At 40.9% G+C, this 27,220-nt stretch overlaps 2 protein-coding genes across 2 annotated transcripts; one reads left to right on the forward strand and one right to left on the reverse strand.

The window, feature by feature from the left end:
- The first annotated feature begins 656 nt into the window (after window positions 1-656).
- LOC128354204 (rho GTPase-activating protein 20-like) lies at window positions 657-15,075 on the forward strand. Its single transcript, XM_053314470.1, has 15 exons — window positions 657-739; window positions 3,364-3,537; window positions 3,708-3,857; window positions 5,108-5,149; window positions 5,237-5,321; window positions 5,417-5,494; window positions 6,888-6,954; window positions 7,782-7,973; window positions 8,070-8,242; window positions 8,528-8,692; window positions 9,220-9,332; window positions 9,769-9,961; window positions 10,559-10,673; window positions 10,914-11,767; window positions 14,284-15,075. The coding sequence occupies exons 1-15, from the start codon at window positions 657-659 to the stop codon at window positions 15,073-15,075; spliced, it is 3,276 nt and encodes a 1,091-aa protein (XP_053170445.1).
- A 1,450-nt stretch (window positions 15,076-16,525) lies between these two features.
- fdx1 (ferredoxin 1) lies at window positions 16,526-23,285 on the reverse strand. Its single transcript, XM_053314318.1, has 4 exons — window positions 22,849-23,285; window positions 19,678-19,802; window positions 18,889-19,018; window positions 16,526-17,756 (listed from the first exon to the last, which is right to left on the reverse strand). The coding sequence occupies exons 1-4, from the start codon at window positions 22,980-22,982 to the stop codon at window positions 17,648-17,650; spliced, it is 498 nt and encodes a 165-aa protein (XP_053170293.1). The 5' UTR covers window positions 22,983-23,285; the 3' UTR covers window positions 16,526-17,647.
- Between the last annotated feature and the right edge of the window lie 3,935 nt (window positions 23,286-27,220).

Genomic DNA, 27,220 nt, shown 5'->3' on the forward strand with positions numbered 1-27,220 from the left:
TTTTTACCATTTTTAAAAAAAATTAAGACGTATGATGATAGATGAATTTATATGCAGAACAGTCTATGTTGTTGAGGCGTGAGAGAGGTCAGCAGTGTCATGGCAGAAACAGATAGAGGCCGCTCTGTACTGAAGGTAATACAGCCTTAATATGTGTGTGCCCTGTTCCTCTTTGTCATTTTGGAGGCCACAGTCTGCCCCTGTGCCGTGATGAATGTGTTGAACATCAGGATGCTTATGTAATGAACCAGGAGAGTATAAACATGATGTAAGATGAGAGTGTACCTGTTCACCTCTCTCTGTGGGTTTGAGTCTTTTTACAGAGACTAACAGGAAAGAAGAGAATGTTGACTGTTAATGTGGTATTGTTAGACTGTTTGTAGACAGATTCAATCCTCTCAGTCTCTTAATGTATCCTTTATTTTGTTGTGTAAATCGTCTCAATTAAACCTGGATGTCTTAATCTCCATAATCTGGAAACAGGATGAATGTTCGTCTTAACAAATCTAAGAGTAGCCAGAAAAAGAAGGGGGGTAAATTAGATTTAGGTAACACCCTGTCATAATCATATGTGTGGTCAAACAATGTTCTCATTTAGATCAGTTCTGAGTAGTCACAATCCTTTCTCAGCTTTCTTTCTTTGTCTCTTTCAGAGGATGAAGTCTCAGAGTTATCGGCGTCAGTCCGCCCCGTCAATGGTCATCACAAAGGCTCTCAACAGGTCCAAGACTCTCTCCAGGTACTGTACATGTACATACTCAGGCTCAGATTTACTCATTTAACAATAAATTGGAGGCAGTGATCTTAACATCAAAAAGTTGACATGAACCACAGTTGAACATGTATTGCTAATGAATGTGTAATATTACCGTGTTTAATTATAATGTAATTGAAGACAAACAAACATAATACAGAGTGCACAGCTGATGTTTCATTAAAATCCTGAACTAACTGCACTTAAATGCTTCATATAAAAATCAGATCATGCTATAGTGTGTTGTAATTTTTCACTGCAGTTATTGTTAAGTACAAAATAAATATATGTATGTAAATTTAGTTTTATTTTTAAGAATTGATTTGACGCAGCTGTCTGAATATGTTTATATGAGTAATCATATATGTGGTATTGAAGTAGTTGAAGGGACATTTTTCTGCCATGGTGGAAGAACTCTTAAATCTGCTCTTCCTGGTGATTTGTCTTTAACTATAATAATGAAGAAAAAGCAACATGATGAGCCCGAAGCTGCTAATCTGTGTTTGTGTTGTGAGTCTACCAGCTGTTGTTAGTGTTGACTGTCATCACAGGTATCAACAGCGTTCAACACGGCCACTCCGTTAGGTCTAACAACCTCACACACACTTCTTACATCGAGGTCACTGAGGTCAGGTCACTCTGATAAAACCCCCATACACACACACACACACACCCTGATGTGCACACACACTCGTTTACATGCCCCAGGTGCAACACAGAGTGAGGTGTTGGATCCACTGGGATAGATAATCCTGCTGTAACCAGACTTATCAGAGGATCAGGCATCTATTAATAGCTCTGTCTTTGACCATATGGATTGGGAAAGTGAGGAAGAAATAAACTCATTAAAAAGCTCCTGCAGAGGTTTAGCACCTGACTGAGCAGCACCCAGCAGCACCCAGCAGCACCCAGCAGCCTCACACCCTCACACCCCAGTGTTTACAGTGTGTACGTTGGTGTGTGGATCATTTTAACTTTGACTGGCTTTTAATAAAGACTCTTTCAGACAGACATGCACACAGCTGGTTTGGAAAACTTAGAGTCTAAATTGATAATACTGATTATCAAGCATCACAATTGGCTCGTTTAGGCCTTTTAACCCAAAGAGAGCCAGATTAAGCTCCACTTGCTTTGTGACACAGGCCCCTGATTAAGAACCAGTAAACCTTACCGTCATTCATCAACAAGTTCCCTGTTCACATTTTTACCAGGAGAAGCATGATTTTAAGGATGTTAGTGCTCATTTGCTGTGACTTTAGATTTAGCCTGACCCGGCACTGCACTCAGCTCTCATAATCAGCAATGACTTAAAATTGCATAATACTATTTACATAATGAAGAGTGCAAGTAACCTTTTGATCTGTTATCACTCTGTACTGAATGCAAAACACAAGCCGATCATGCAAAATCAATGTGTGTCAGTACTCCTGTGTGTGTGTGTGGGGCTGGAGGATGCACAGTGGTGAGTCTGTGGTGATAGGGACAGGAGGGAGGAGGGGAGTGGGGGGGTGTAGTCATTTCTGCACACCTCCAAATCCTTGAAACGGAGGCCTGAGCTAATAGAGGGAGAGACGGAGAGCTGAAGTGAATAATGTAATAAAAGAACCACTGACCACCCATCATAAGAAACATGAGCTGACTCACTTAGTTCCTGCTCTCAGTGGGATGTGGAACATGGCGTCAGAACCTCAAACTTCTCCTCATAGATATGAGTTAGCTGCTGCTCAGCATTATCACTCAGTCACGCTGTCAGAAAAGTAAGTTAGTGCGTTAGATAAGACGTGCTCAGAGTTACTTTGGGACAGTAGAGAAGGAGGCATGCGTTGTAAGGCTTTCAGAAGTTTGCCATTTTCTTTCCATTACATACATTCAGCTCATTCCCCCTTTAGCTGACATGTATAAAAACCATGCAGACATCATGATAGTTCCTCCCTTGACCTGTTACGTGTGAAGTCTTCCAGCTCTGCCTAGCCACTATTTACATATTGAAATCTAGTCACAAAGATTCATAAATCACATGTCATTATCTAGATAATATATTCAGATACAGATCGCTTGTTAATGCCAGGTGTTCTTCTCTGCTTTATCCAGTCCATAAGAAGTACAATGATTTAGTAATACAAGAAATGACCCATGACCCTCAGCACTGCTTTACATAACTAGTCACCACACTTTTGAACTGAAGTATTTAACCTCAAATGCGACTATACAGAGTCTATGTGTGATATTTAAAATGATAGTCAATGCTACATTCATTTATAGACATACATACGGTTGCTGTAAACAGATGATATTAAATTATCTGCCTCTGAGAATCTTCATGTTTGACTGTGTTTTGGTGGAATATCTGATCAATAGGTTTTTGGCTCAACATAGGAAAAAGCTGCTGTTCCAAAGCTGAGGGGTAGCATTAATTAGACAGTATGATGCCAATGCCTAAACAGCTGCTTATTGAATTTCGATGGACTGTAAATGTTCAAGTACAATAAATAATTTTCATTTTGGAGTGGAAACATCAGTCTGGTCATTGTACTTCAAGATGTTTTAATGTGTAAAATCAAATAAATGAGTGATTTGGCTTCATGAAGATCTTGTGTTCGGACTTCTAGGGAGAGCTTCCTGCTTCCTGTGTGTCCAGACACCTGCCCATTGGTTCAGTCCTTCCTGACCAACTCTGATAGGTCCTTTCTTCTCCACGGACACGCCCAGCTAAAGACGGGGATGCAGACTCAGGACAGACACCTCTTCATGTTCAACGACATACTGGTCATTGCCAAAGCCAAGTAAGCAAGTGTGTGTGTGTGTGTATTTTTATCCTTGTGCTGAGCAGTTTAGCAACATTCTGGCTGCTCCTTGGTGAACCAGTGGTGAACCAGGTTAATACTTGGGTTCGAGGTTAATCTTAGTGTACTTTAGTGCATTCACACTCACGTTTGTGTCTTTGTGTTCTCAGGTCAGCCAACCACTTCAAGCAGAAGGCTCAGGTGTGTGTGTGCGAGATGTGGACGGCACACTGCATGGAGGAGGTGTGTGAGGGAAGCACGAACCAGGAGAGAAGCTTTGTCATGGGTTGGCCCACCTACAACTGTGTCGCTACGTTCAGGTAACACACACACACACACATACACACACATGATGTAATTTCTGTTGCTGTAAATGTATTAGGGGCTTATTTGGGCTGCTTTGATTTGGTTTGTCCAACTCCAAACATGTAGATTATTTAGGTTTTTTTAATGTCTCACACAAACTATCCATGTCATTTTAGCTCTGTAGTATTATAACATTCTGGCTGTTGAAGGAAGCTGCTCCCTCACTCTTGGCTTAACTCAGTTATTTTAGCTTCCTGTTTGCTGTATTTTCCCACTTATTCACTTAAATATTGTTATAGCCTGATATGAGCAACTAAAAGGTCAGAAAACCTTAACACAGTAATATATCTTCCCCAAACCTCTAACATAGGCTTTAGATGGCTGACATTCATCCTGGACTCAATCCTACTGATAATAACCTGTAAACACAAAATCATGCTGTTTGTTCCAGCTGTTTTCTTGACGCTCTTGTTGACGTTGATGCTTCTTATCGAATTTTTGGGGTAATAGTGAATACATTCAGTCTTTACTCTCTCCTTCCAAGAAGTTACACATTAGTTACTGTTAGAGGCAGAGGCATCATGTTAAAGATATGAGTCAAGTTGTTAAATTTGAAACAGGGCAGATCATATGATGTGATGTAATCATTCTGCAGATGTTTGCAGTTTGTTAAATAAGTTTAAACAATAATTAGTTCAATGTGTTGCTTTTACTGTTTAGAACACGACTGTCATGTATTTTTATTTTGAAGTATTTCTTTTAGTGAGTTGCTGATCATCATAGTTTTCATTAGTGAAATTAACACTGAATTCAACACACACACTATTTGTTTTACACCAGCATCTATAGTAGTTTGTAACCTGGCCATGAGGTCACATTCCCTCTGCTTTACTTCACAGGGTGTAAGATGTGGTTGTTTTTAGCAGTAAACATGTTGCTGATGCTGCCAGAGGTGTAAACTTGACCTTAAACACACACGCTGAGACATAAGTGCTTGTACAGAGGCTCCATTCACACTCAACCAGAATTTTATCACCATGCAAATAAATAAAACCTCAGTCCACACTGTTGAAAATCAACCACCTCATTTTAAAAACAGCAAATACGTGTTCATATCCAGCCAGAAGTCCTCATTAAAAGCCTTTAAAAATAAATGAACTGCACAATGACTGCCAGTTGAGAAATAGTTTGTTATGACTCACTCATTCATGCTCATGAACACACGCTGAGTATACTGACACTGACTTCTTATGTTTCCTCTCAGCTCAACAGAACAGAAGGAGAAATGGCTCTCCCTCCTCAAAAGGTAAACTCTGAACCCTGCATCAACATGAAATGTGTGTTTGTGTGTGTGTGTCTCACATGTTGTCCTCCATCTTTACTTCCTCTGCAGTCGCATAAAAGAAGAGAAGGAGAATGAAGAGCCTAAAACTATTCCTCTGAGAGTGTACGGGAAGGGAATCAATACATTTGCTGTTGTAAGTTTACACTGATGTTTGAAGATAGTATGAGTATGTGAAGTCCTGGTGATTGTGTAGCATGTATAAACCCACTGTGTGTTCCTGCTCATCAGACCAAGACACTTCCTGTCAGCAACTCAGATTCAACCAATGAGGTGGTCCGACTGGCTCTGCAGCAGTTTGGCATCATAGTGAGTGACAAAGCTACTCTACTGTCATTGATAAATAGTGTTTACCAGTCTATATGATGAGAATATAGACACTAGAACAGGGATGTCAAATATGCAGCCCGTGGGCTAGATCCGGCCCGCCAAGGTGTCTAACCCGGCCCACTTTCCTTATTCCTCCCTTCCTTCCTTTCTGTCTTCTTTTTCTTCCTTCCTTCCTTCCTTCCTTCATGTCTTCTTTTTCTTCCTTCCTTCCTGTCTTCTTTTTCTTCCTTCCTGTCTTCTTTTCCTTCCTTCCTTCCTTCCTTCCTTCCTTCATGTCTTCTTTTTCTTCCTTCCTTCCTGTCTTCTTTTTCTTCCTTCCTGTCTTATTTTCCTTCCTCCCTTTCTTCCTTCCTTCCGTCTTTCATTCCTGTCTACTCTTCCTTCTCCTCCTTCTTTTCCTCCCTTTCTTCCTTCCACCTCTCCTTCCATCCTTCCTTCCTTCCATCTTTTTAATGATCCGGCCCACGTGAGATTAAATTGGGCATTATGTGGCCCTTGAATGAAAATGAGTTTGACACCCATGCACTAGAACCACCACAGCTGACACCTAATGACTGATGCTCCAGTATGTCACACACTTTAAATGAAACATGTGATTAGTAAATGAAGGCTACAGTCACAATAGATGTGTTCTTTCCAGGCTGAGACTAATAGAGGAGTAATTAGAAGCACCACAGGCTGCCTGATGTGATTAGAACAGAAAATATGAGAAGAATGAAATATTAAGTAAAGGTTGACAAAGTTGCTGATAATGTTTAATGGCTAACTTAACATCTGGCCAAGTGATAACAGTGTAAAATGAGCCTTATGACAAACCCTAGCACATGTACAGTGATGATGAAATACATTTATTCACCATTAAGACTGAAAACATTTTTATTTTATGAGTAAATTCCACAAACACTGCACTTATTCTTGTTTCTCTCAGGCAGTTTCTCAAATAAACTGTTATAATAGGGACAAATATTCATATTAGTTTTGCTGTTTCCGTAGCAACCACACATCACTTCTACTGTGTCATCAGATCAGGCTCCCAGTCAGTAAAGTCCACCTGTACCTCTTCTCTACTCTGAGAGTCATTTAAGGGAACTTCCTTCAGACCTTGATTAATTTCAGTATGACAGGCCAGATGAGAGGAGTGAGCACAGGAAGAAGCAGAATTAGCACATTGGAAAGATCAGCTCCACCAACAGTTTGTTACCAACCAGCCCAAACACACAGAGAGCAACAAAGTGAAGCCCTGTATACTGTCAGCTAACACATAACATGAGAAAGAGAATAGTTTCAACCTCCTTAAACACCTGTCTTTAGGGATTCTTGTTTTAAGGTTTTATAAAGTTCCCTCATTATTTTTGTCTCTATTTTTGCTCAGGGGAACGTGAAAGACTACCAGTTGTGGGTCATCTCCAAGAGGGACAACACTCCCTATCCTCTCATCGGTCAGTGACTCATGAACAAATTTCTTTAGTAGCACAAACATGTTTTATAAGAAACTCTGGCATTCACCAATTTGCTCTAAAATACAAATTAAATTCAAGAGTGGTCCATACTTGTATGAGTCATGTAGAGCCAGTCTGACTTTGTCCACACTCTCCTTCATAAGGCCTTAATCTGAATGAGTTGTATATCATTTGACAGGCAGACCATAGCAGATCATTATCATCATGGTTTATTTACTGAGGGGTTTTTTAGGTTGACATATTTTATCACAGAAATCTCTTCATTTTAGTAGTTGCTCTGAAACTTCTCAGTCTCTGTGCAGCTCTCTATCCACTATCATCATCATCACCACATCATTGTAGGCTACAATATTATCTCTCCTTCTTTTTGTGAATCTAACTTCTAACACAGAAAAACCTCAAAGTAAAAAAAAATGAAAAGATTTAAGATAAGAATACAAAAATATGAGGCAGACATTCTCCAAACATGCAGAATGAGTTTCCTGAACAAGCTGTGTGAGTCAGTGACTTCACCTCGACACAGTTTCACATATAAACACTTCTTTATACTTGTGTGTGTGTGTGTCTCTCTCTCTCTCTCTCTCTCTCTCTGGAGGGCATAAACCCATGAGCCTCGACACATTGGTGAGAGGTTATTTTAGACACACTGCTACCATTTATTCTCAGAGAGGAGTGTGTGTTAGTGTGATGGAGCTCCCTGTTGCTAGGAATGCCAGGGGTCACAGCCAACAACATGTAATAACATGAAGTTATGGTTGCTGTGGATGATTTATTATAACTTCCACTACTTTTTCTCCCTCTCTCAGGTCACGAGTATCCCTTCAGTATCCAGATGAGTCACGTGAGGAACACGTCGTCTCAGGGAGGCAGCGTGGACGCGGCCGCTTCACCTGCGGACAAGCAGAAGGCGATGCAGGTGGAGCAGCTGCAGGTGTACAAGCAGTGTCAGTTCATCCTGAAGCCCCGCCCCGTAGAGACGCTCCAACACGTGTTTGCAGGTGAGATCATCTGCTGGTCATCATTCTTTCCATCGTTGTTGTAAAATAGTGTAGCTGAAGTGAAAATAAAATAATAATAACTAACGATCTTTTTAGATTTCCCTCAGAAGTCGTTTAAAAGGCGGCGTTCACTCATCACCTGGGCCTTCTGGAGAGGATCCTCCCCTCACCTCAACGAGCTGTCCCTCTCCGGCAACACTCATGGCTGCTTGTTCAACCAGCCACTCAGCAGTGTGTGTCTGGAGGACGCTCTGCCAAAGCCAGTGATGGTGAGTATACACAATAACACAACAGGAAGTTTTACTGTTTCCATTTGTTACTCAAGTATTGAGAATGATTTCATTTCCCAGATTACAACAGAATACCGGGCATTAGAATATTTTGGCTTGGCTTTGATCAAAGTAACTACTGATGGCAATCCCATCATACTATGCATCTACACATTTATTCTGTGTTCTCCTTTTGAGATAAAGTCTAAAAACCAAAAGGAAAATATATATGTCATTTTCTTTGGTTTTGTGATGACCCCCCCTATGTTTGCTCTCCCTCACCAGGACATGCTGACGTTTCTGTACAACGAGGGTCCCTGGACTCGGGGGATCTTCAGGCGGCCTGCGGGGGCCCGGGCTGTCAGGGAGCTGCGGGAGACTCTGGACGCAGGAGTGTTTCAGCTTCCTCTGACACGAGACCACGTCTTCATCATAGCTGGAGTGTTTAAGGTACGACACTATGAGTGTGTGTATGAAAAGCTGCAACCTAATAACAGCTGGCAGCTTTATCTCACATTCAGATGGAACGGGCCTACCTGTTAATCCTGACAAATAATTAACAGCATCATGGTCAAACGGTCTTTGGTTGTGTGTGTGTGTGGTGTGTGTTCATACTTGTGTGCATACATCATGTGTTAGTACTTCATTGACCCATATCTGTAACCTCATATTTAATCTGCTTCTATCCTCCTCATCCTCAGTGGGACAGGCTATAAGCTACACTAGCAGGACAAGCTGTTCACACCAGAGCAGCCTAGACTGGCTCGTTAATGTAATCTGGATCTCTACATGAAGAGATCCAGATTACAACAGATACATTAACAACAGTGTCACATCTTTACACACCAGCACAGGTGTTAGTGTTAATGACAATACACCATTTCAACCACAACAGAGACATAAACAATCATCTGTGTGCTATTTCTTTATTCACAATGCTACACTGGTCTGATCTGCTGATGTGTGTATGTTTTCAGGACTTCCTGCGCAGCATCCCGGGGAGCTTGTTGTGCTCTGAACTGTATGAAGAATGGATGGATGTGCTGGATGATGAAGATGAGGAGGAAGAACTGGTGCAGGATGTAAAAAGGTAACATCCTGTTTACCGCTACTGTACATTACTATTAGGTCTACAAGAATAAAGTCATAGTATTACGAGTACTTGTAGTAGTAGTAATTTTATGAGAGAGCAGTCGACCACCACACAGCTCCTCTTCCACGAAAGAAGCAATTTCTTCCAAGTCCGTGTGGTTCTTTCTTGGAAATGGACACAGTCGTTTGCACAATCATTTCAAAGTCTTGATACTGATCATTTGATGCTGATGTGCCAAAAGATGACGTATTTCCTTATTTGTAATATAACTTCACAAGATGCTCAACATTCCTCATTTTAACGCAGGGGGGAGACTGGTCTTTCTTGTAAGAGTTCTCATAGTATCTCATAATAATGACCAGTTCACAGACACACACAAAGTAAAGCTGCTGTTATTGATCAGATAACTGGAGTTCTTGCTCTCTTTCTGCAGGATGATTTGTCGGCTGCCCAAACACAACAGCATGTTGCTGCGCTACCTGTTGGCCATGCTGCACGGCATCGAGAGCCACGCCCAGGAGAATCAGATGACCAGTTTTAATTTAGCCGTGTGCATCGCTCCCAGCATGCTCTGGCCTCCTGGAGAACCTTGCAGCCCTGAAGTGGAGGGCGAAGGTGCAAAGAAGGTAAGAAAACAGCCACCTTTAAAAACGTGCAGGGCTAATACATGATGGAATTTGACAGCAGGATTATTATAACATTGCAACATAATTCCATAAATCTGTCTAAGCCATCTCAGTAAGAAGTCTGTTAGTTTTGTCTGCAGCACAGAGGTTGACGTCCCACTTCACCTCCTGAACCTTACCTGCAGTGATTAGAACAACTTTTGAGAGAGGTGTCATTGTTTAAGAAAATAAAGATAGAGTCTTGTTAGGACTGAAGCTAAGCTGTTGTTTCTGGAACAAGATACATGTGTGTGTGTGTTAATAACAGTTAATCAGTGAATTGTAACACCATTAAACAATCAAGCTTATCACACAAGAATGTTTCAAATCAGCTTTATAAAAACAGAACAAACATTTAGTGTTTGAAATGTGGCGGGATGGGAACAAAACAAACTAGATAACGAGTTATGTGTGTGCAGTAACAAGCAACTGCTCACAAATGCTCTAACTAGGAGATAGACAGACAGGAAGTGCTGTTACACTGTTGATTTATTTGAAGCTCCATTGTTCCTGGTTGAATATCAGTCTTAATGTCTTTGCTCTTTTCATCTGCTGCAGGTTTGTGAGTTGGTGAAGTTCATGATTGAACACTGTGAGCAGATTGTGGGAGAGGACCCCTCCTCTCTGTTTGGAGGACCGCCACAAAGACTCGACACTGAGGAGATAGGATCAGGTATGAAATATGTGTTTAACTCATCCACTGTGTTTGTTATTGCTAGATTAGATAAATTCATGTTGGATTCAAATAATTAAAATAGTACTTATGTCAGATGGGCAAAAAACTATTGTATAGTCCTTTTATAATATGACCTTTTTAGTAGGAGCATACCATATATATTGTGTAAATTAATTGAGGTCCTTAGTGCATCTGTTTTATTTGTGTCGTCCTGTGTGTCCTCCCTCTGCTTCTCAGACCCCTGGATTTACCATCTGACTGACTCGTCCTACGACAGTCCAGAGAACGAGTTGGACAACAGCAGTGGAGGCTCACCAGGTTTCTGCAACAGGAGACGTGTTCCATCCAAACCGCGACAAGGCAGCTATGACTCCATCCTCACCTTCAGCGACTACGACCAAGACAACGACCCAGACAGGCGCCACGCCCAAACCATCTTAAGCCCGCTGAGGAGAAGCAGAGGACTGGACCCTGACATCTCTAGCCCAGACATACCGACCATGGACAACACCTCCCTGGACGGTCGGCACAGACTGCGGCGGCGCTCAGAGCCAGCCATAGCGTACTTGAGCAAGCTTCAGCCGTGTATTTCAGTTCAAGCTGATGATGAAGATCATGATGATGAAGACGTTTCCGGTAAGCCCGGCAGCCACACGGACTTCAGAGGTCGGGACAGGAGAGGTGAGTATGGGTTAACCCTGCTCAGTGGGAGGTCAGCAGATCTGGAGGCAAGCTGCTCCAGCCTCTCCTCTGACCCCATCTCCCCTGCACCCACACGCTCCTCCTTGGACTCTCTGGACTCCCTTGGCAGCTACAACGCCGGGTCAACCAGGCAAGGGCTTAACCCACCTAAGACACATTTGCTCTCCACCTCCCCGTCATCCCTCTCTGTAAGCTCTGCTCTGACCTCCGTTGGACTCACAGACCAGGGGACTTGTCCAAAAGACACTCAACCTAAAGAACCAGTCAACTGGGGGGGGACGTTAAAAGGCTGCAGGGGCCTCCACCCAAACTCCTGGCTGAAGAAAGACCGCAGACTGTCACTAACACAGCAAGACAACTTGGAGAAAGAGGAAGAGGACAAGACTGGGGTGAGTAAAAGATTGACCTTATTACATGAGACTGGAGCTGTAGATAGAAACACTCATCTAATCTGCATTTGTCAATTTATTTTTAATCACAGTAAAATAGGAAAAAGAACAACTCTACTGTGTTCGTGTGATAAATAGTTACTTTTTAATAAATACAACATGTCAGTAAGTGACCTTCAGGTTTATGCTGACTAATGGAAATCTACATCTTAAATGCAAAGGTGGAGTTCACAGTGACCAATTATTACAAACATTTCATTAGTGGGAACAGACTGCACCTGAACTCATCCTCACTTCCACTAAATATAAATTAGTACAGTAAGCAGAAAATGTATAGAAAAATATTAAAGTCACATTCATCAGGTTCATAATCATGTGACAGTTAATATCTGTCTCAGATGATTATTGAGCTGATCAATGTGATTTTTAATATTTTCAACACATGATTCTGGTTATTATAGTGATTTATACTTAGTGGAAGTGAGGATGAGTTCAGGTGCAGTCTGTTGCCACTAATGAAATGTTTGTGGTCACTGAGCTCTGCCTTTATATTTAACATACACTCACTGGAGCCTGTATTAGGTACACCTGTGTAACCTCATTCAATCCAATATAATAATGTTTATAGATTGTACATTTATGAAGCATATACGTGAGGTCATAGTGGGTGAAGGTGGTGTATTATATTGAATGGTGTTCCTAGTATTTTGCCCCTGGGATTGCTGCCTCCCCCTCCTAATAAACTATGACTTAGTTTGCCATTATTTCGAGATACTATGTCCAAACTATCTCGAGATAAAGACATGATGACAAGCCATGACTTAGTACGCCGAACCATTGCTTTAAGTTGTGAGTGATGGTTACTTGAATTTGAGGTGTGGGGGTGTCCTGTAACATGACAGCAGGTGTGTAAGAACAGCAGTTTAACTCTTCATTCCCGCTCACTAGTAAAGCTGATGTGTAGGTTAATATTATTAATGTTGGGGCAGACCTGTTCTGTTCAGTGAGTGTGTCGTCATTATACAAAACACCACATGTCATAATGTTAGAAGTCTGTTGTAAATATTCTGTGTTCAGCTCAGTGAGGATGATGTATGTGTCTCAAGTTAGTTATAAATCAGTTTGAAGATTATGTTGAGTCTGGTTACATCTCCAGTAGTTAGATGATACAGTTTAAGTTTAACGTGTCTTTCCAGCACATATCTCATGTTAACCATCTGTCTAATGTCTAATGTCACAACTTCACTCCACTCCTCAGTGGAGATGCTGCTAAACAGTTCACTAACATTAAGATGTCACCTCCAAATCCCAGTTGTTGTTTGGATGTCTGCACATGTCCTGAAGAGACTGTCAGGAAGTAGACATGACTGATGGAGTCAGTGGTGGAGACTATTAGGAGTACCTTGGTGTTATCACTCAGATCATTACAAACTCTGCCATCAAGTTTAACAAACAGTTATCTGTTCCAACAGTTGCCCTCACTTCTAGCAGGTGTTTAAGTTGTTGTGAGGCCTGTCGGAGCAACAGAAGTGCTTCATCAGCATCCTGCAAAGTGTGTATACAGATGAGTCTGAGCGGTTAAATGCTTGTGAGTGAGAACACCTATATAAATATCACAAGTGTGATACAGCTGTTAGCCACACTTTGCAGGATGCTGATGAAGTTGCCACATCAGCACTTCTGTTGCTCTGACATTAACAAGTTTGTAGTGACAGCAGAAAGAAATGACCTCCTACTACCTCTCGAAAAACTGCAGCACAAGACTTGCATACACCAAGGTACACTCACACTCACCAACACATCAGTCACATATACTTGATGTCAGTGAACTGTTTACCAGCATCTACACAGAGGAAGAAGTTAAAGACAGAACCTTAAACCTGGACTGTATCCTCTAACTGCTAAAGATGTGTCCAAACAACACAACATACACACTGATTATAAACTAGCTAAACACAGAATATTGTGAACAGACTGCTCTAACAACAGCACCACATCTGGAGGACAACACCTTCACTAAACTGCACTGTTCCAGCATGATCAACAGTATTAACTCACACTACAGACCTACTAGCAAGCAACAACAGGTTAAGCTGCTGTTCCTACACACCTGTGACATGACAGAAGATTTAAGATGGCAGTGTACAGGAACCCTGTCTTAGAAACACGAGATCAGAGTGAAGACCTTCCTGCATTGAGGAGGACAGGCAGGAGGAGGTGCAGCATGCCCCAGGGTGCTCTGAGCCAACAGCTGAGGAATGCACAATTAAAATCTTCACACACAACAATGGGACCACCAGAAGCATCCTGGTGGGACGGGACTGAGCTTTCAGAACATCTAATGAAAATCACAGAGTCAACATTTAACACAAACTGTCTAACATCTGAGGGTCTCTGCCATTGAGGTGATGTAGACTGGTACTAGCAGCACTTCTAACAGCAGACTGGTGAAACAGCAAAAGAGAGTGAACTTTAATGTGTAGCTGTGTGTAACTTGTGTGTGTTTGTGTTAACAGGGAGGATCCACTGAGAAGACGACTACACTTGGAAAAGTTGCCCAAGAAAAAGGAAAGACTGGTGAAAGGGGAGCAGAAAAAATCTTTGGCAACCAACTCAAGCCTAAAACCTGCAAAGCCTCAAAAGATACAGGAGGGGGTAACGGGAAGGGGAGACCTCGCAAGGAACCCAACAAGCCCCGACTACTTAAGCAGGATAACGGCAGCCCCCCTTCCCACCACCGTTCTACTGGGAGCCTATATTTTCCCAAATCCCCCTGGTTCCTGTCTCCAGACTCTCCCCTGACTGTCAGGCAGCTGAGCGGAGGTGACACCACCAACCAGAGGGGTGCAGCGGAGGGGGAAGTGAACGAGGCGAAGCAGCCGTCTTCGTCTCCGTCTCTGTTCTACAAGCAGAGCGGCCCGTCTCTGTCTCTGTTCAAACGACGGAAGTCTGCAGAAGAGACACGCGACGCCAAGATCTCCCAGCGGAGGGGATCTGAACCCGCACAACGGGTGGTGGACCGGGCCGCCACCCTCACCCGGGCGAGGCTGCCCAGCGACCCGGGACTGAAGGTAACCGAGGTGGATTCACAGGGAGGGACGTCGGAATCTCGTTTCTGCCTCTCCCCCTACGCCACCAAAGCCGTGAGGGACTACTTCTCCTCTCACCCCAGCAGCAACCCCCAGAGCAGCCAGAAGGTGGCGCTGGCTGTGGTGGAGAGTCGCAGGGAGTGGCTGAAGAGATGCAGTGACCCCAAAGTAGAGCCAGACTTTGACCAGCTCCTGTTTGCTGAAGAATCATATGTGTGATTACTGATATTACTGCAGCTTTCAACATGGTCTTCATCACTACACTAGTTCTTCTACTCACCACCTTCAAACTGACTGCTGGCTGCTGTTTCCCTACATGCCTTAGCGCTGACTTTAATACACTACTAACTATGCTTTAGAGCTTCTTGCCGTTGAGAATGAGATTTTTGCTTGAATGTCTTCAAAGTCTGGATTTACACATGCAGAGAGATTCTTACTTTGCTAATGTATCTGTATAGAAATAACAGTTGTGGCTGTCTAAAGAGTTTGGTATCAGCTGTTAATGCATAATTCAATATATATCTGATCTTGATCTATTGTATGGGTTTTGTGTGAACAATGTCACTTGTGTTTTTAAAACTATCAGGCCAAAGTTGAAACCTGCCAATTAGAAACTACCTGGTTTTGCCTTTTTCTTTCTTCATTGTGAACAAATAGAATCTTAATGACTGGTAGTTTATTTGAGGTTTCACTTGATGTTTCTACTCTTTAAGCTAAATGTTTAGTTATTGAAGTCTGATTTATGCTACAAACTGTGACAGTATCAGACTAACCACATTACTTACATTCTGTGCTTTCCTGCATTGACCCTTGATTAAAAGTTAATGCACAATAATTGACATTAATTATGGGACATAATTGAGAATGTAGTTTAAATGCAGCCTGTGTACACACTGCATTATTGTTAACTGCTTAGGTTAAATATATTCCTAATTGAACAAGATTTATAGATTAAGGTAATCTGATTATTCACTATTTAGCCTTTTTATAGGAATGCTTCTCAACAGCTGTGCATCTTTTGTAAACTTTATACTGCTTTTTGCCAACTTAGTATTTATGGAGGACAACTGTAAAGGATTATCATTACTGTAGAGCTGCAACCATTCAGTGAATTAAAAGTTAATCAAGTATTTTGATCATTTATTTTTCTTATTCTATTTCAGGTTGTTAAAATGTGAATCTCTTCTGGTTTAAAACTCAAACAATCACAGAAGACAATTTGTGATGAAACTCAGTTGCAGCCCTACATTATTGAACTGACTTTTCTAGATGCCACTGATACATTTACTTTGCTAGTTGGAGTCTTTGCTCTTTAGACATTTGGTCTTAAATATCCTGAACAGTTCTGTAAGTTTAATGAGCTTTTAAAGGATGTGTTAACTTGTCTTATGATAGATTCACACATGTTCTAGCACAGTTTGAAGGTCTGATTAATGTTTTCCATTTGTTGCCAACAATGTGGTTTTCACACAAAGCCTGTATTGATGAACTAATCACATGCATCCTGTCCCAATGTTTGTTATGTAAATATGATTGATCCCTCCGGGGATAAAAACTGATACACTGGTTTGACTTTTATCATGTTTTTTCAAGCTTTGTATTTTATGCAGCTTTAACTTTTAAACTAGGCCACAAGACTGTTGCTTTCTATCGTCTATGCCTCCTTTCTCTGTATTCATACACTGTATTAAAGAGTCTGAAACTTTGCTAATAAATTACCTATAAATTAATTGACTTGTGGTTATTAGTCAAATAAATAGCTTTTTAAACCAGACAGACACTAACAGACCAACAGTTCAACACGCCATTAGAAAGGTGATTTCTTTATTACATTATTTTTCACTCTATACACAGATATATATATATATAAATGTGTGTGTGCACTCTAGCTATGTACAATCACATAATGAAGTTAAATGGTTACATGAAATATCTGATCAAAACAACATTGGGGGGGGTATACATCTTTGTAGAATATAAGAAAACATGGTTTCGGGGGTGTTAGCATTAGCACAGTCTCTAAGGCGTCCAGAACTGGTGGCTGCATTGGGCTCTGCATCTTTTCCTTCACCTTGGTCAGTGAATTTACACCCAGAGTTTGGATTTAGCTCCGATACCACATCTGACTGCTGTATACATTCTTAATGATTGTATATATGTTTATATACCCTGCAAAAATCAAGTGGAACTCATTGATACCAGAGAAGAAAAAGATACTTAAAGATAATCAAAGTCACAGCCACGAGCTAGATGTGGACAGCAGTGACTGGCTGCAGTCTGACCGTTAATAAATTACTTTCTGAACCAGAAAGTCTGGTGTGTGTTCAATGTGTCCTCCATAGAGACAAATACAAGTATTTTACTGAATATGATTAAAATAGAAAATGCCTAAATTAGGACAGATTAACAAAGTTTATAATGATATGATGCCATAGCTTTATCTCAGACTTTGGAGCTCATATCTGATAAATATTTGACTATTAATTCCTCACTAGTGCTGGGAGGTTCTCTGATGGTTACAGTCTGTCCTCTAAACTGCAGATTACAGTTTCAGTCTAAGTCCCGGTTATTGAGAGCTGGCTCTAGCTGTCTTTACACTTCGGAAGGATTTATTTTTTATTATTTTTTATAAAAAGAGGACGAAACGATACTGCGGCAGCCGACCAGATACAGCAGCAGTATGTAGTAGTGTATACCTACCATCGTCCCTGTGGACATAAGTCGTACCCTCAGTTCTGACCGGGCACAACCACACTGCCTACATCCACGTTTGTCAGCGGCGGCTTCGCTGTTAAGAAGATCCGTCTTTGCTCTGTCGGATGTCGGCTACGCTCTCTGGAACCCGGACCACCATGCCCTCCAGAGACTTGCTCAGACAGATCTGGCAACCCAGTCGAGATCTGCAGGGACAAAGAATGAGGAACATTAAGTCTTCATACTGTCAGTATGTCACTTCTTCCTATTAAAATGTCTACACAGGTTTATTAAAAAAAGGACTTCATGGCATCAGAAATCCTTTTGATCTATTAATCCTGGGACACATGCACTTAATGATACAGTCCAGTTCATACTGAGTTACAAGGATTAAAAAACCTTAAGTCTCATCACTATTGCAATATAGTTAAAAAGGGATAATCTCTCTCTACAGTTAGTAACAGCCTGTAGTTCTGTCTGTGTAGTAAGAGCCTCCACTTTGATCAGAGGGAAATGAACGTTACACTATAACTACCAGTAAATGTATAGAGCATTGTCCTAATTAAATTAACATTTCTAATATGAATGTAAGCTATAATATATAATGAGTGTTGTGTGTGAACTGTGAAGGGGCGGGCTCCTTTGTCCTTTACTGATTAACTGATCAACTCTGACAAATCTCATTATGTGCACAGAAGCATCTCATCAGCATCATGCAGCCTGTGAGACCACTTTCTTTAAAAGGCTAATGCTGCTATTATTTCAGCACTTATCAGCTTATCACAGGTAAACAAACAACTACACTGCCTGGCCAAAAAAAAAAAAAAAAAAAAGGAAAAGGTCACACTCCACGACCTTTGATTACGGCACGCATTCGCTGTTTCGATAAGCTTCTGCAATGTCACACAATTTAATTTAAAGCATTCATTTTTCACCAAGATCTTGTATTGATGGGAGAGTCACACATGGATTGGCCACCACAGAGTCCAGACCTTCACCCCATTGAGTCTTCGGGATGTGCTGAAGAAGGCTTTGCGCAGTGGTTCGACTCTCCCATCATCAATACAAGATCTTGGTGAAAAATGAATGCAACACTGGACGGAAACAAATCTTGTGACATTGCAGAAGCTTATCGAAACAATGCCACAGTGAATGTGTGCCGTAATCAAAGGTAAAGGCTGTGACCTTTGTCACAGCCTTTACCTTTGTGTGACCTTTTTTTTGGCCAGGCAGTGTAGAAACTTGGTCTATGCAGTCAAGGCCTGACATAGCTCATGATTATGGCCCAAAAAAAACTAAAACAAAAGCAAGTTTAACTTTCTCTGTGTTGTTACTTACGTGTCAGTCAGGCCGTAGGCTAAATCTAGCATGTCCATCTCCTCGTCTGTAATTGGCCCCAACTTCTTGTAGACTTCTTCCTCAAAGATCAGATGGCACGTGGAGCACGCCAGTGTTCCCTCACACGCTCCTGCAGTGACACACAAACACATTTAGAATGATCTGATAGATGAGCTCAGTTACCGACAGCAGCTATCTGATCTGATTGTCACTGTTCCTGCACATCTACCTGCACACGGTTTCTACTGCTGCATTTTACTATCACATGGAATGCAGTATAATAAATATCAATGGTCAAAGTATCAAAGATAAATAAAAACCATTAGTGACAATAGTGACAAGTGCAATGTATTTAAATGTAATGTTTGTCATTACTTGCTGGCAGTATATAACTATTTAATTAATCATGACCTGGATGTGGATAAGCTGCAGAGAGTTAATCAATGGATAGATTAACCAGCTCAATCATTTAAGGTTACAGGTCAGGAACAACAGAAGCAGCTATTCATCAGCCAAGCTTTGCTTAAAAAAAATTAAAACATCACTTTTTCTATCCTGCAGCAGGCAGCAATGTTAGTTATAAAAAGGTTACTTTTGTAAATAAAACTTAACACTTCAAAAGTACTGATTTAAGTTTCCTCAAAACAGGCCAGAGAAATTATTTAAGACTTTCAGACCTGCAGATAACCAGCTGCAAGACAGGTCTTACTCAAACCTGTAAATATTGGTCTGTGATGCAGTGTGTGTGTGTGTGTGTGTGTGTGTGTGTGTGTGTGTGTGTGTACATACCAAAGCCATCAAAGTCGAGGTCTTCATTGATGACAACATCTAGCAGCGAGTCTCCAGGCGGACCCTTCACTGTGATCTTCTCCCCATCTCTGTTGTAGAAGTGGACCGTCACCTTGTTGTCTGACCTGAAACACACAGAGGGAGAGCAGTTTGCTTATGTTCATTTACATGACAGATTACAGGATGACCGATACAAAAGACACTAAAACACCTTTGTCAGACTGTAATGTCGTCTTTTAAATTTGAATTCTTAATTTTTGCATCGTTTCCTGCACAGGAATTGATGGTTTGTTTTCTGGTCAGGCTCCATACTGCCTGACTGTTTCCACATCACTGCCATCTAGTGGTCATATCTGCACATTACACTCAGTTCAGTTGCTGACTCAAGATGTCAAGGTTTCAGTCTTTGTATAGGGAAAAAGGAAGAGTGTAAACTACAATAGATCACTGTTCTGATTATTGACATGAGCACAGTTTACTCTCACAGTTTATCATCAGGTCAACTCTAACACAACAGCACAATCATCTCCAGAATATGCCTGAAGACCTCACCAAATGCAACAGTCACAAAGCACAGGAAAAAACAAGTTGCTGTCTTGTCAACTAATAAAGTTTACTTTGTGAGTGACATTTGTTTCACCATAACACACTCTAAAAACAACCTAAGTGTCCCAGTTCTGAGTATTTAAGCCTGAGTTAAAGTGAGGTAATCTCCTGCCTTCAGTGATCCGAAACTGAAAACTGTTCAAAATGTATTTGTGGCAGTGTGCTTCACACATCACTACTTTAATAACTACTTTACCACATTAGTAAATGTCGCCTGCGAATGAAAGGAACTATCACTGACTGGATCTGCTAAACGGAAGTGTGATTTGTTTTTTTACTGATAAAATCAAAACTGTAATAAAATGAAGGAACTGATGTCTCATTAAATGATACGAGACAAATTGGGGGAGAAAAAAATATAACAGTCCATTTAACTCAATGTACATGACAGCACATATCTACATCACTTATCTAAAATACATTGTCCAAGACATCTCTGTTGAGCTGTCCCCGTCTCCACAATCTAAATATTCAGGTGATGAATGTTTCTCCTGGAGTTAAACAAAGACAAGCATTCATTATTCACTAAGCCTCACCAATCCCATCACTATTCAACTGATGTGAATGTTAAGGTGGGGCGACTTTCCCGCCTTTCTCTGAGTTTCTTTAACAAAGAGAGACTTAAAAATGACAATGAGGTGTTCTGGGAACATTTGAATCATGATATGGACATCTTACGCACACCTGTGGAGCTGTGCAGTTTAAAAAAAAAAAAAAAACCCAAACCCATATTTAACCTGAGTAATATGGAATATGGCATGGAGCCAGGCAGAAGGAACACCAAGTCTTTAACCTTTTGACCTGATCTGGCTGTTCACTTTCACAATATAATAAAACACCAAAATCATTAAACTTTGGTGCCTACACTGTTCTCTCCACTGCTGAATGACAACCTTTTTGTATTCAAATCATTTTCAACTGTACATGACAGAGACAGACCACACCTGAGCAGCACTGAACTGTAGAGGTTAAACAAAGCTGTGTCACAATTAAATGATAAATGAACTCACTGACACAATGTCACACATCTCTCATATTTACAGAACCTTCAACTTGTGACCAGAGAACTCATTATCCAACACTGACACTTCCACATGACACAAAATTCTCTGTTTTCCATGAGTACAAATATTAAACTCAATGACCCTGTGGGGAAACTCACCATCACTGGGAACCCTGTGTAATCCTCTTAAAAAAGGAAAGTTTGTCAATCATCAAAGTGTCCTCTATAACCTCTCCTGTACTACATGACCCTTTAAGACCCCCCCCCCCCCCCCCCCCCCAAAAAAAAAACATGCCTGAACTCGGTAACAGCACAAAACTTTGATCACTCAAGTGGCTTTTTTAAAAACACAAGTGTTGGTGGGGTCAGGGCCAGCAATAGCCGCCTGACGTGAGCACACAGGGACAGTGTCAGCCAGTTTAAGGACGGCCCGGCAAACCAAACCTTCAACCTGAGCTACAAATCAGCAGCAGTCATTATGCAATTCAACAAGTTGTTTGGCCCTGGGAACCCCGGCCTTGGTCAAAGCCTTGTAGCCAGCCTGCTGGACATGTGAAGGCTGCTTCCTGAAACCATCTCAACACATAGAAGATCTTTAGTCCACTGCAAGTCTACTGGCTCAGATTGCTTTAGACACTTTTTGGGAAACGGGGCTGTTGAGACAAGTCTTACCTTACCCAGGGTTCAATCTGCCTTTTTTTGTAAAGAAGACAACTGACACATTGTTGTTTTGTGGCATGCACACACTAGTTTTCATACACAGGAATTTTACCTCAAATCAAATCTGATTTCAACTTCCCATCTTTCTATCATGTACTAACCTTTGTCAGTGCCCAAATGACCCAGTCTTATAAAATCTGTATTAGCCTTTTCTACATTCAAGTAATTAACATTTAAACCTAAGCTCCATTCATGATGTGACACTTTTACATTTAACATTAACAGCTTCTCAACCCACCAGCTGCTGACATATGAGCCAAATCAAGCCGCAGTTTCAATTAAACCTCAAGTCTTTACATTTAGGCGGAAAGGCTTCTTGTCACTGGCTGTAATTTAAACATCTGCTCCACACATGATTAAAGGTGTATGTCAAATGTAACTTAAATAATGTAAAAAGCTGAATATTGGACAAGAATTGGCTCCAAACTAGTTGTGATGTCACAAATCATGCACCTCTGAAAATTGGATTTTCAATTAGCACAAACATTCAGCAGATAAATGTGACTAAACAAACTCCTTTTAACATATATCATTGTTCACGGTGAAGCTCAAACTTCCACCTGTAGGAACAAAAAAACAAACTGAGTAGAGGAAGACTTACAATGTTTCCAACTGAGAACAAGACGACGCCGGTTAAAATGTTTCGCGTGCACGTGTGCCCGCTGAGAGCTAATAGTAAGTTAGCTCAGCGATGTAGACAATGTTAAAATGTTAGCAGGTGTAGTTGATTAGCAACCCTGCGTTAAACTAGCTGTTTTTTAATCGGAGTTTGGCGTGCAGAGACAGACCATATCAAACCACACTGAGTCCAAAGTTTGGTGTGTGTGAGTAAAATGACCCACCTCAGAGGTTGTGTACCGATGGTGAGGCTCCTCTGGACAGTCACGGAGGAACCAGACGCTGCCGTCGCCGTCCTCAGCGAGTAGTGTCCTAACCTAACATGAGCTAGTCTCTTTAACGCTGTCACCAGAGCCATTTAAAGCACAGAGAGGTCGAAAACAACCTGAGAAACGATCAAACCCCGCTACACACGCAAACGCGTTGAGTTGCACAACCGAAATTCTTTGACTCGGACTGCCGACCTACGAGAGCCCCAATCGGCCGGCTGACTGGTAGACAGCTGCGGATCAAACCAAGCTAAGAACACAGGTGATCTGCTCTTATCAGTCCAGTTTAATGTGGTCAATCGCCAAACGCGAAAGGTCTCCGACTTACTTCCTGTTATAGTAAGCAGCGTCAGAACCATAGACTGTATAAAAGAAAGGTCGAGCGGGTCAGAGCAGGCTTACAACTTCCTGTCATGACTTCAAAATAAAACTCCTTAGCAAACACAGTCTGAAATTTTATCGTCCATAATTTCAATTAAATATAATCATAATAAGAGGCGTAGAGGAAAGTGGGGTCTACAACTTGTGCTGTTCTCAACTCACTAGTTTTTTTCAGTGCTAAAGCGTTTTAGTGTAGTGTTACTTTTATTTGGACTGTTTCCCTTGTGTGCTATTAATTACCGCCAGCTTCACATTGAGGGAGTTTTTCTGTTCGTTTTGATTTACAGCGTCACCCGGCGGAGCGGAGCTTACTTACACAACAGCTGAGGGGTCCTTGACTTGCAATGGCATAACATCTGGAGTTTACCTTATGACGTTTAAACTGATACACAGATACTATCCTGCTAAACAGTATCTGCTAAAAGTTAAAAAGGACCTGTGTGTTGACTGCTCATTATGTGATCTGTTTCCTGAAACTGTTTTTGGCAATGTCTCCACTCTAGTAATCTCTGGAAGGACTTAACCCGTTTTATTGTTGCTCTGACTTCTGTTTATATTGGAAATGTGTATTGTTGGATATAGCAATGATAAGAAAAGACATAAACTAATCTATGTCACTGACCAATGGACAGCAACAATTGTCACAACCTATCACAAATTACATGTGATCAAAAAATACGCAGCTTAGTAAAAAAAAAAAAAAAAAAAAAAAAAAAAATTGCGGACATAACGGGTTGCTGTTCCGATTCAAATTGGCCTTGGCCTGAATATACCAGCTTCTGACATTACCTGAATGCCACACGATCCAACCCTTGGGGTTCCGTACCGCCCCGCCGTGACACTGAGTCATCAAATCGAACAACTTCCAAGCGTTATCCAACAAAGGTCAAAGCCTTCTACATTTTTGGACCTTCACACTCCTCTCTCCTGCCAAAAGGATGAAAGAGAGAAAAAAAAACAACAACCTTGAACTTTAAAAATAGGACACACCTTGTAAAAAAAAGCACCGTAACCCAATCAAGACACAATATTCACTATTATAATATTGACAATGAAGCATGAAATAACAATATTTGCCTGACAAGTCAATAAAAACACAAAACAATATTTGGGTTTAGGTCATTCCAACAGCAGTGTCATTGTTAGTGTCTTTATACACCAGGTGGAGCCAGAGATATAGTATCATTTACCACCTCTATAAAAATCAATATGACCTACTATAACCTTTAACATGCTTGAAATGCATTGACAATTCTAGAGAGTGCATACAAATATTTAAGAAAAAGAATTTTTAAAAATGTGTATGAGGGGCCCTGACCTATCACTAGGTCCACAGTACTAACAAAGTGTACATGTGTACCACCAACATCAAAATGACCTCTAAAATACTTGTTGCCCCCACAACAACTCTGAGTGGCCTTCACAGTCAGGTTTATTCACACCAACATACCATCAGTCTGTTGTAATCTTCACTCTCTGTCCACGTTCACAAATATTGATTGAGCCACCCTTCGATTCAACCAAGTGCCATTCACCTTCAACATATTTGCAAGACCCGGAAAACAGGATGAGGATAACAGGATGACCAGGAAAACACTCCATGTTGTCTGATGACGTCACATCACAGGTCAACACTGTCAACAGCCTACACTTCATTTACTGCGCTGATATCAGCACTGTGTTCAAACCTTTATCAGGCTTGTAACACGAGGGCAAAGTGCATCAAATATCAGTGATCTTAAAGATATGGTACATGCAGATTACTCAATTACCTCATTCAAAATTGATACACTATTGGTTGGTTTAAGGTTTATGAGCAAGTCTGTGACATATTAATGAGTGCTCTTTTCTCTCTGAGCTGCTTGCTGTTGATAACTGCTGCCTCAGGTGAGCAACGCACAAACTGACACTCACTTTCCATATAGTCTGTAGGTTTGCACTATAGGACACAGGACAGTGGAAACAGCTAAAAAGCCTGATCTAAAAAGCTAATGAACAATATTTAAAAGTGAAGTGGCTAAAGAGTTCTGCTTTGTTTATTCTGGTGTTTGCAGGATGTTCAAGTTAGTGCTGCTGTTCCTGACACTGTCAGGTAAGATCTCACTGCCTTCATTTATCAGATACTTTAACTTCAATATGTCTTGATAATCAATCTCTGTGCCATTGTGTCTTAGGCTAGCATGAAGTTACATGAAGTGCTTCACTTTGCCAGTTATGTGATTTTTAAGTGACGAATGACAAGTGTGTTATTATTTCTCAAATCAAATTTTTTCATGATCGTGTTTTCACAAAGATAATTACTCCGCAGTCATGACAAAGAGGTTTTAAGATTGTCTTGGTGAGATTAAAAAATAACTGTAAGAAATAGCTCTTCTTGTGATCATGACAACAACCATTTATTGAGACTATGAAGTATCTTTCACGTGATCGTGAGAAAACCAAATAAAAATATATTTCTTTTGGTTTTCAAGAATTTTTTTTTTTACTATATCACTGTAGCAAGCTTTTTTGTTCAGTTCACAGAATTCTATTCATCATGATAAAATCTTAAAAACATAATTTGACCTTCAATTATCTCTTATACCATTATACTTTTGATTTATTTGGAGTATATAATAAAATTATTCACTAATTAGACACTTTTAACAGAGTGCTGGTTATTGTGAAGATACCTGACTGTTGAATGGGAAGAACATCTCAGAAATCAACATTGAATACAGACCATATTGATTTTGTTTGATGGTCCCAATTAGCTTTGATATTGTGGGGGTCATAATTAATTGTGGCTCTGTAGTTTGTTTGACTGTGGCAAACAGTCACCTAATCAAAGCATTTGACCTGTATAGAGATTAGATTTGATCATTATTGATTTATTACACTGTTAAAGACGAGATGTGACCTGGATATTATTCTAGCACAATAGTTAATAATTGATGTAAAAAGTCCAACAGTTACAGTTATCTGTTAACTGGTTTCATCTGCAAAGTAGTCTAAGGTAGTGTATTCACACACACATCATAGATCTTGAGTGTGGACAATGTTTCACAATCCTTGTTATCTAACTGGAAAACGATTCCCATTACAGGCCTCCAAGCCCTTCCAATTGCAGCCCCTAAAGGTGTGAAGAGGACATCTTTCCACCAGTTTCCTGATGGCTTCCGACAGGGTACCCAACCCTCCAGGAAATTCATTGTGGACCTCAACACTGGCCTGGTGCAAGAACACATCAGTGAGATGGACAGGAGGACTGGTAAGTAGAGACACACTGATGTACTGTCTGTCAAAACCTCAACAAGAACTAGTTAATTCAGACAAATTGGGTGCATTATTGTCAGATTTAGGCAGCTTATTAAATGAAACTACAAAAACATACTGGTGCACATTTGAAATAATTAATTTGCTAAAAAAACCTAAGAAAAAACTGTTTTCCTGAATGAAGTTTGGTGTGTGGCTCTGTCCATACAAGAAAGTGATAGACCTTATCTACATTTGTTCCTCCAGGTTTCATCCAACCCTCTCATGGAAATGGACTTCAAGGGATAGACTACAAACAGCTGCTGAGAAATGAGGGTGAGGAAGCCAGAAGAGGAAATTTGTTGCAATTTATAGATATTCAACCATGATTCATTCTCCACTACTTTAGGCTCATACCCACAAAACAACCAAGATACAGCAAAGATGTCTGTAAAGCCAAAGCCTTTGTCTTTTATGCAATCAATAAAATATCAAAATAATTGTCTAATCTAAAGGCATTCTCTTTTCCAGCCCCTGTTGATGTGCCAGCCCAGAAGAATGGGGGTGGTTGGGTTCGTGTGGAAGAGGAACCCTCTGTTCCTCATCTTCCAGATGGTTTCAGACAGGGAACCGAACGCTCTATGTCTATCCCAGATGGTTTCAGACAGGGAACCGAACGCTCTATGTCTATCCCAGATGGTTTCAGACAGGG

Source organism: Scomber japonicus, chromosome 24, assembly GCF_027409825.1.
Source record: "Scomber japonicus isolate fScoJap1 chromosome 24, fScoJap1.pri, whole genome shotgun sequence".
NCBI classification, from domain to species: domain Eukaryota; kingdom Metazoa; phylum Chordata; class Actinopteri; order Scombriformes; family Scombridae; genus Scomber; species Scomber japonicus.

Bases quoted from the DNA above. Each gene is read 5' to 3' on its own strand.
- fdx1 (XM_053314318.1), bottom strand. From the start codon at position 22,982: ATGGCTCTGGTGACAGCGTTAAAGAGACTAGCTCATGTTAGGTTAGGA. The intron at 19,803-22,848 runs GTGGGTCATTTT...TGTGTGTTTCAG, and splicing joins ATCGGTACACAACCTCTGAG to GTCAGACAACAAGGTGACGG. The intron at 17,757-18,888 runs GTAAGTAACAAC...TTGTCCCTGCAG, and splicing joins GCCTACGGCCTGACTGACAC to ATCTCGACTGGGTTGCCAGA.
- LOC128354204 (XM_053314470.1), top strand. From the start codon at position 657: ATGAAGTCTCAGAGTTATCGGCGTCAGTCCGCCCCGTCAATGGTCATC. The intron at 10,674-10,913 runs GTATGAAATATG...TCTGCTTCTCAG, and splicing joins CACTGAGGAGATAGGATCAG to ACCCCTGGATTTACCATCTG. The intron at 11,768-14,283 runs GTGAGTAAAAGA...TTGTGTTAACAG, and splicing joins AGGAAGAGGACAAGACTGGG to GGAGGATCCACTGAGAAGAC.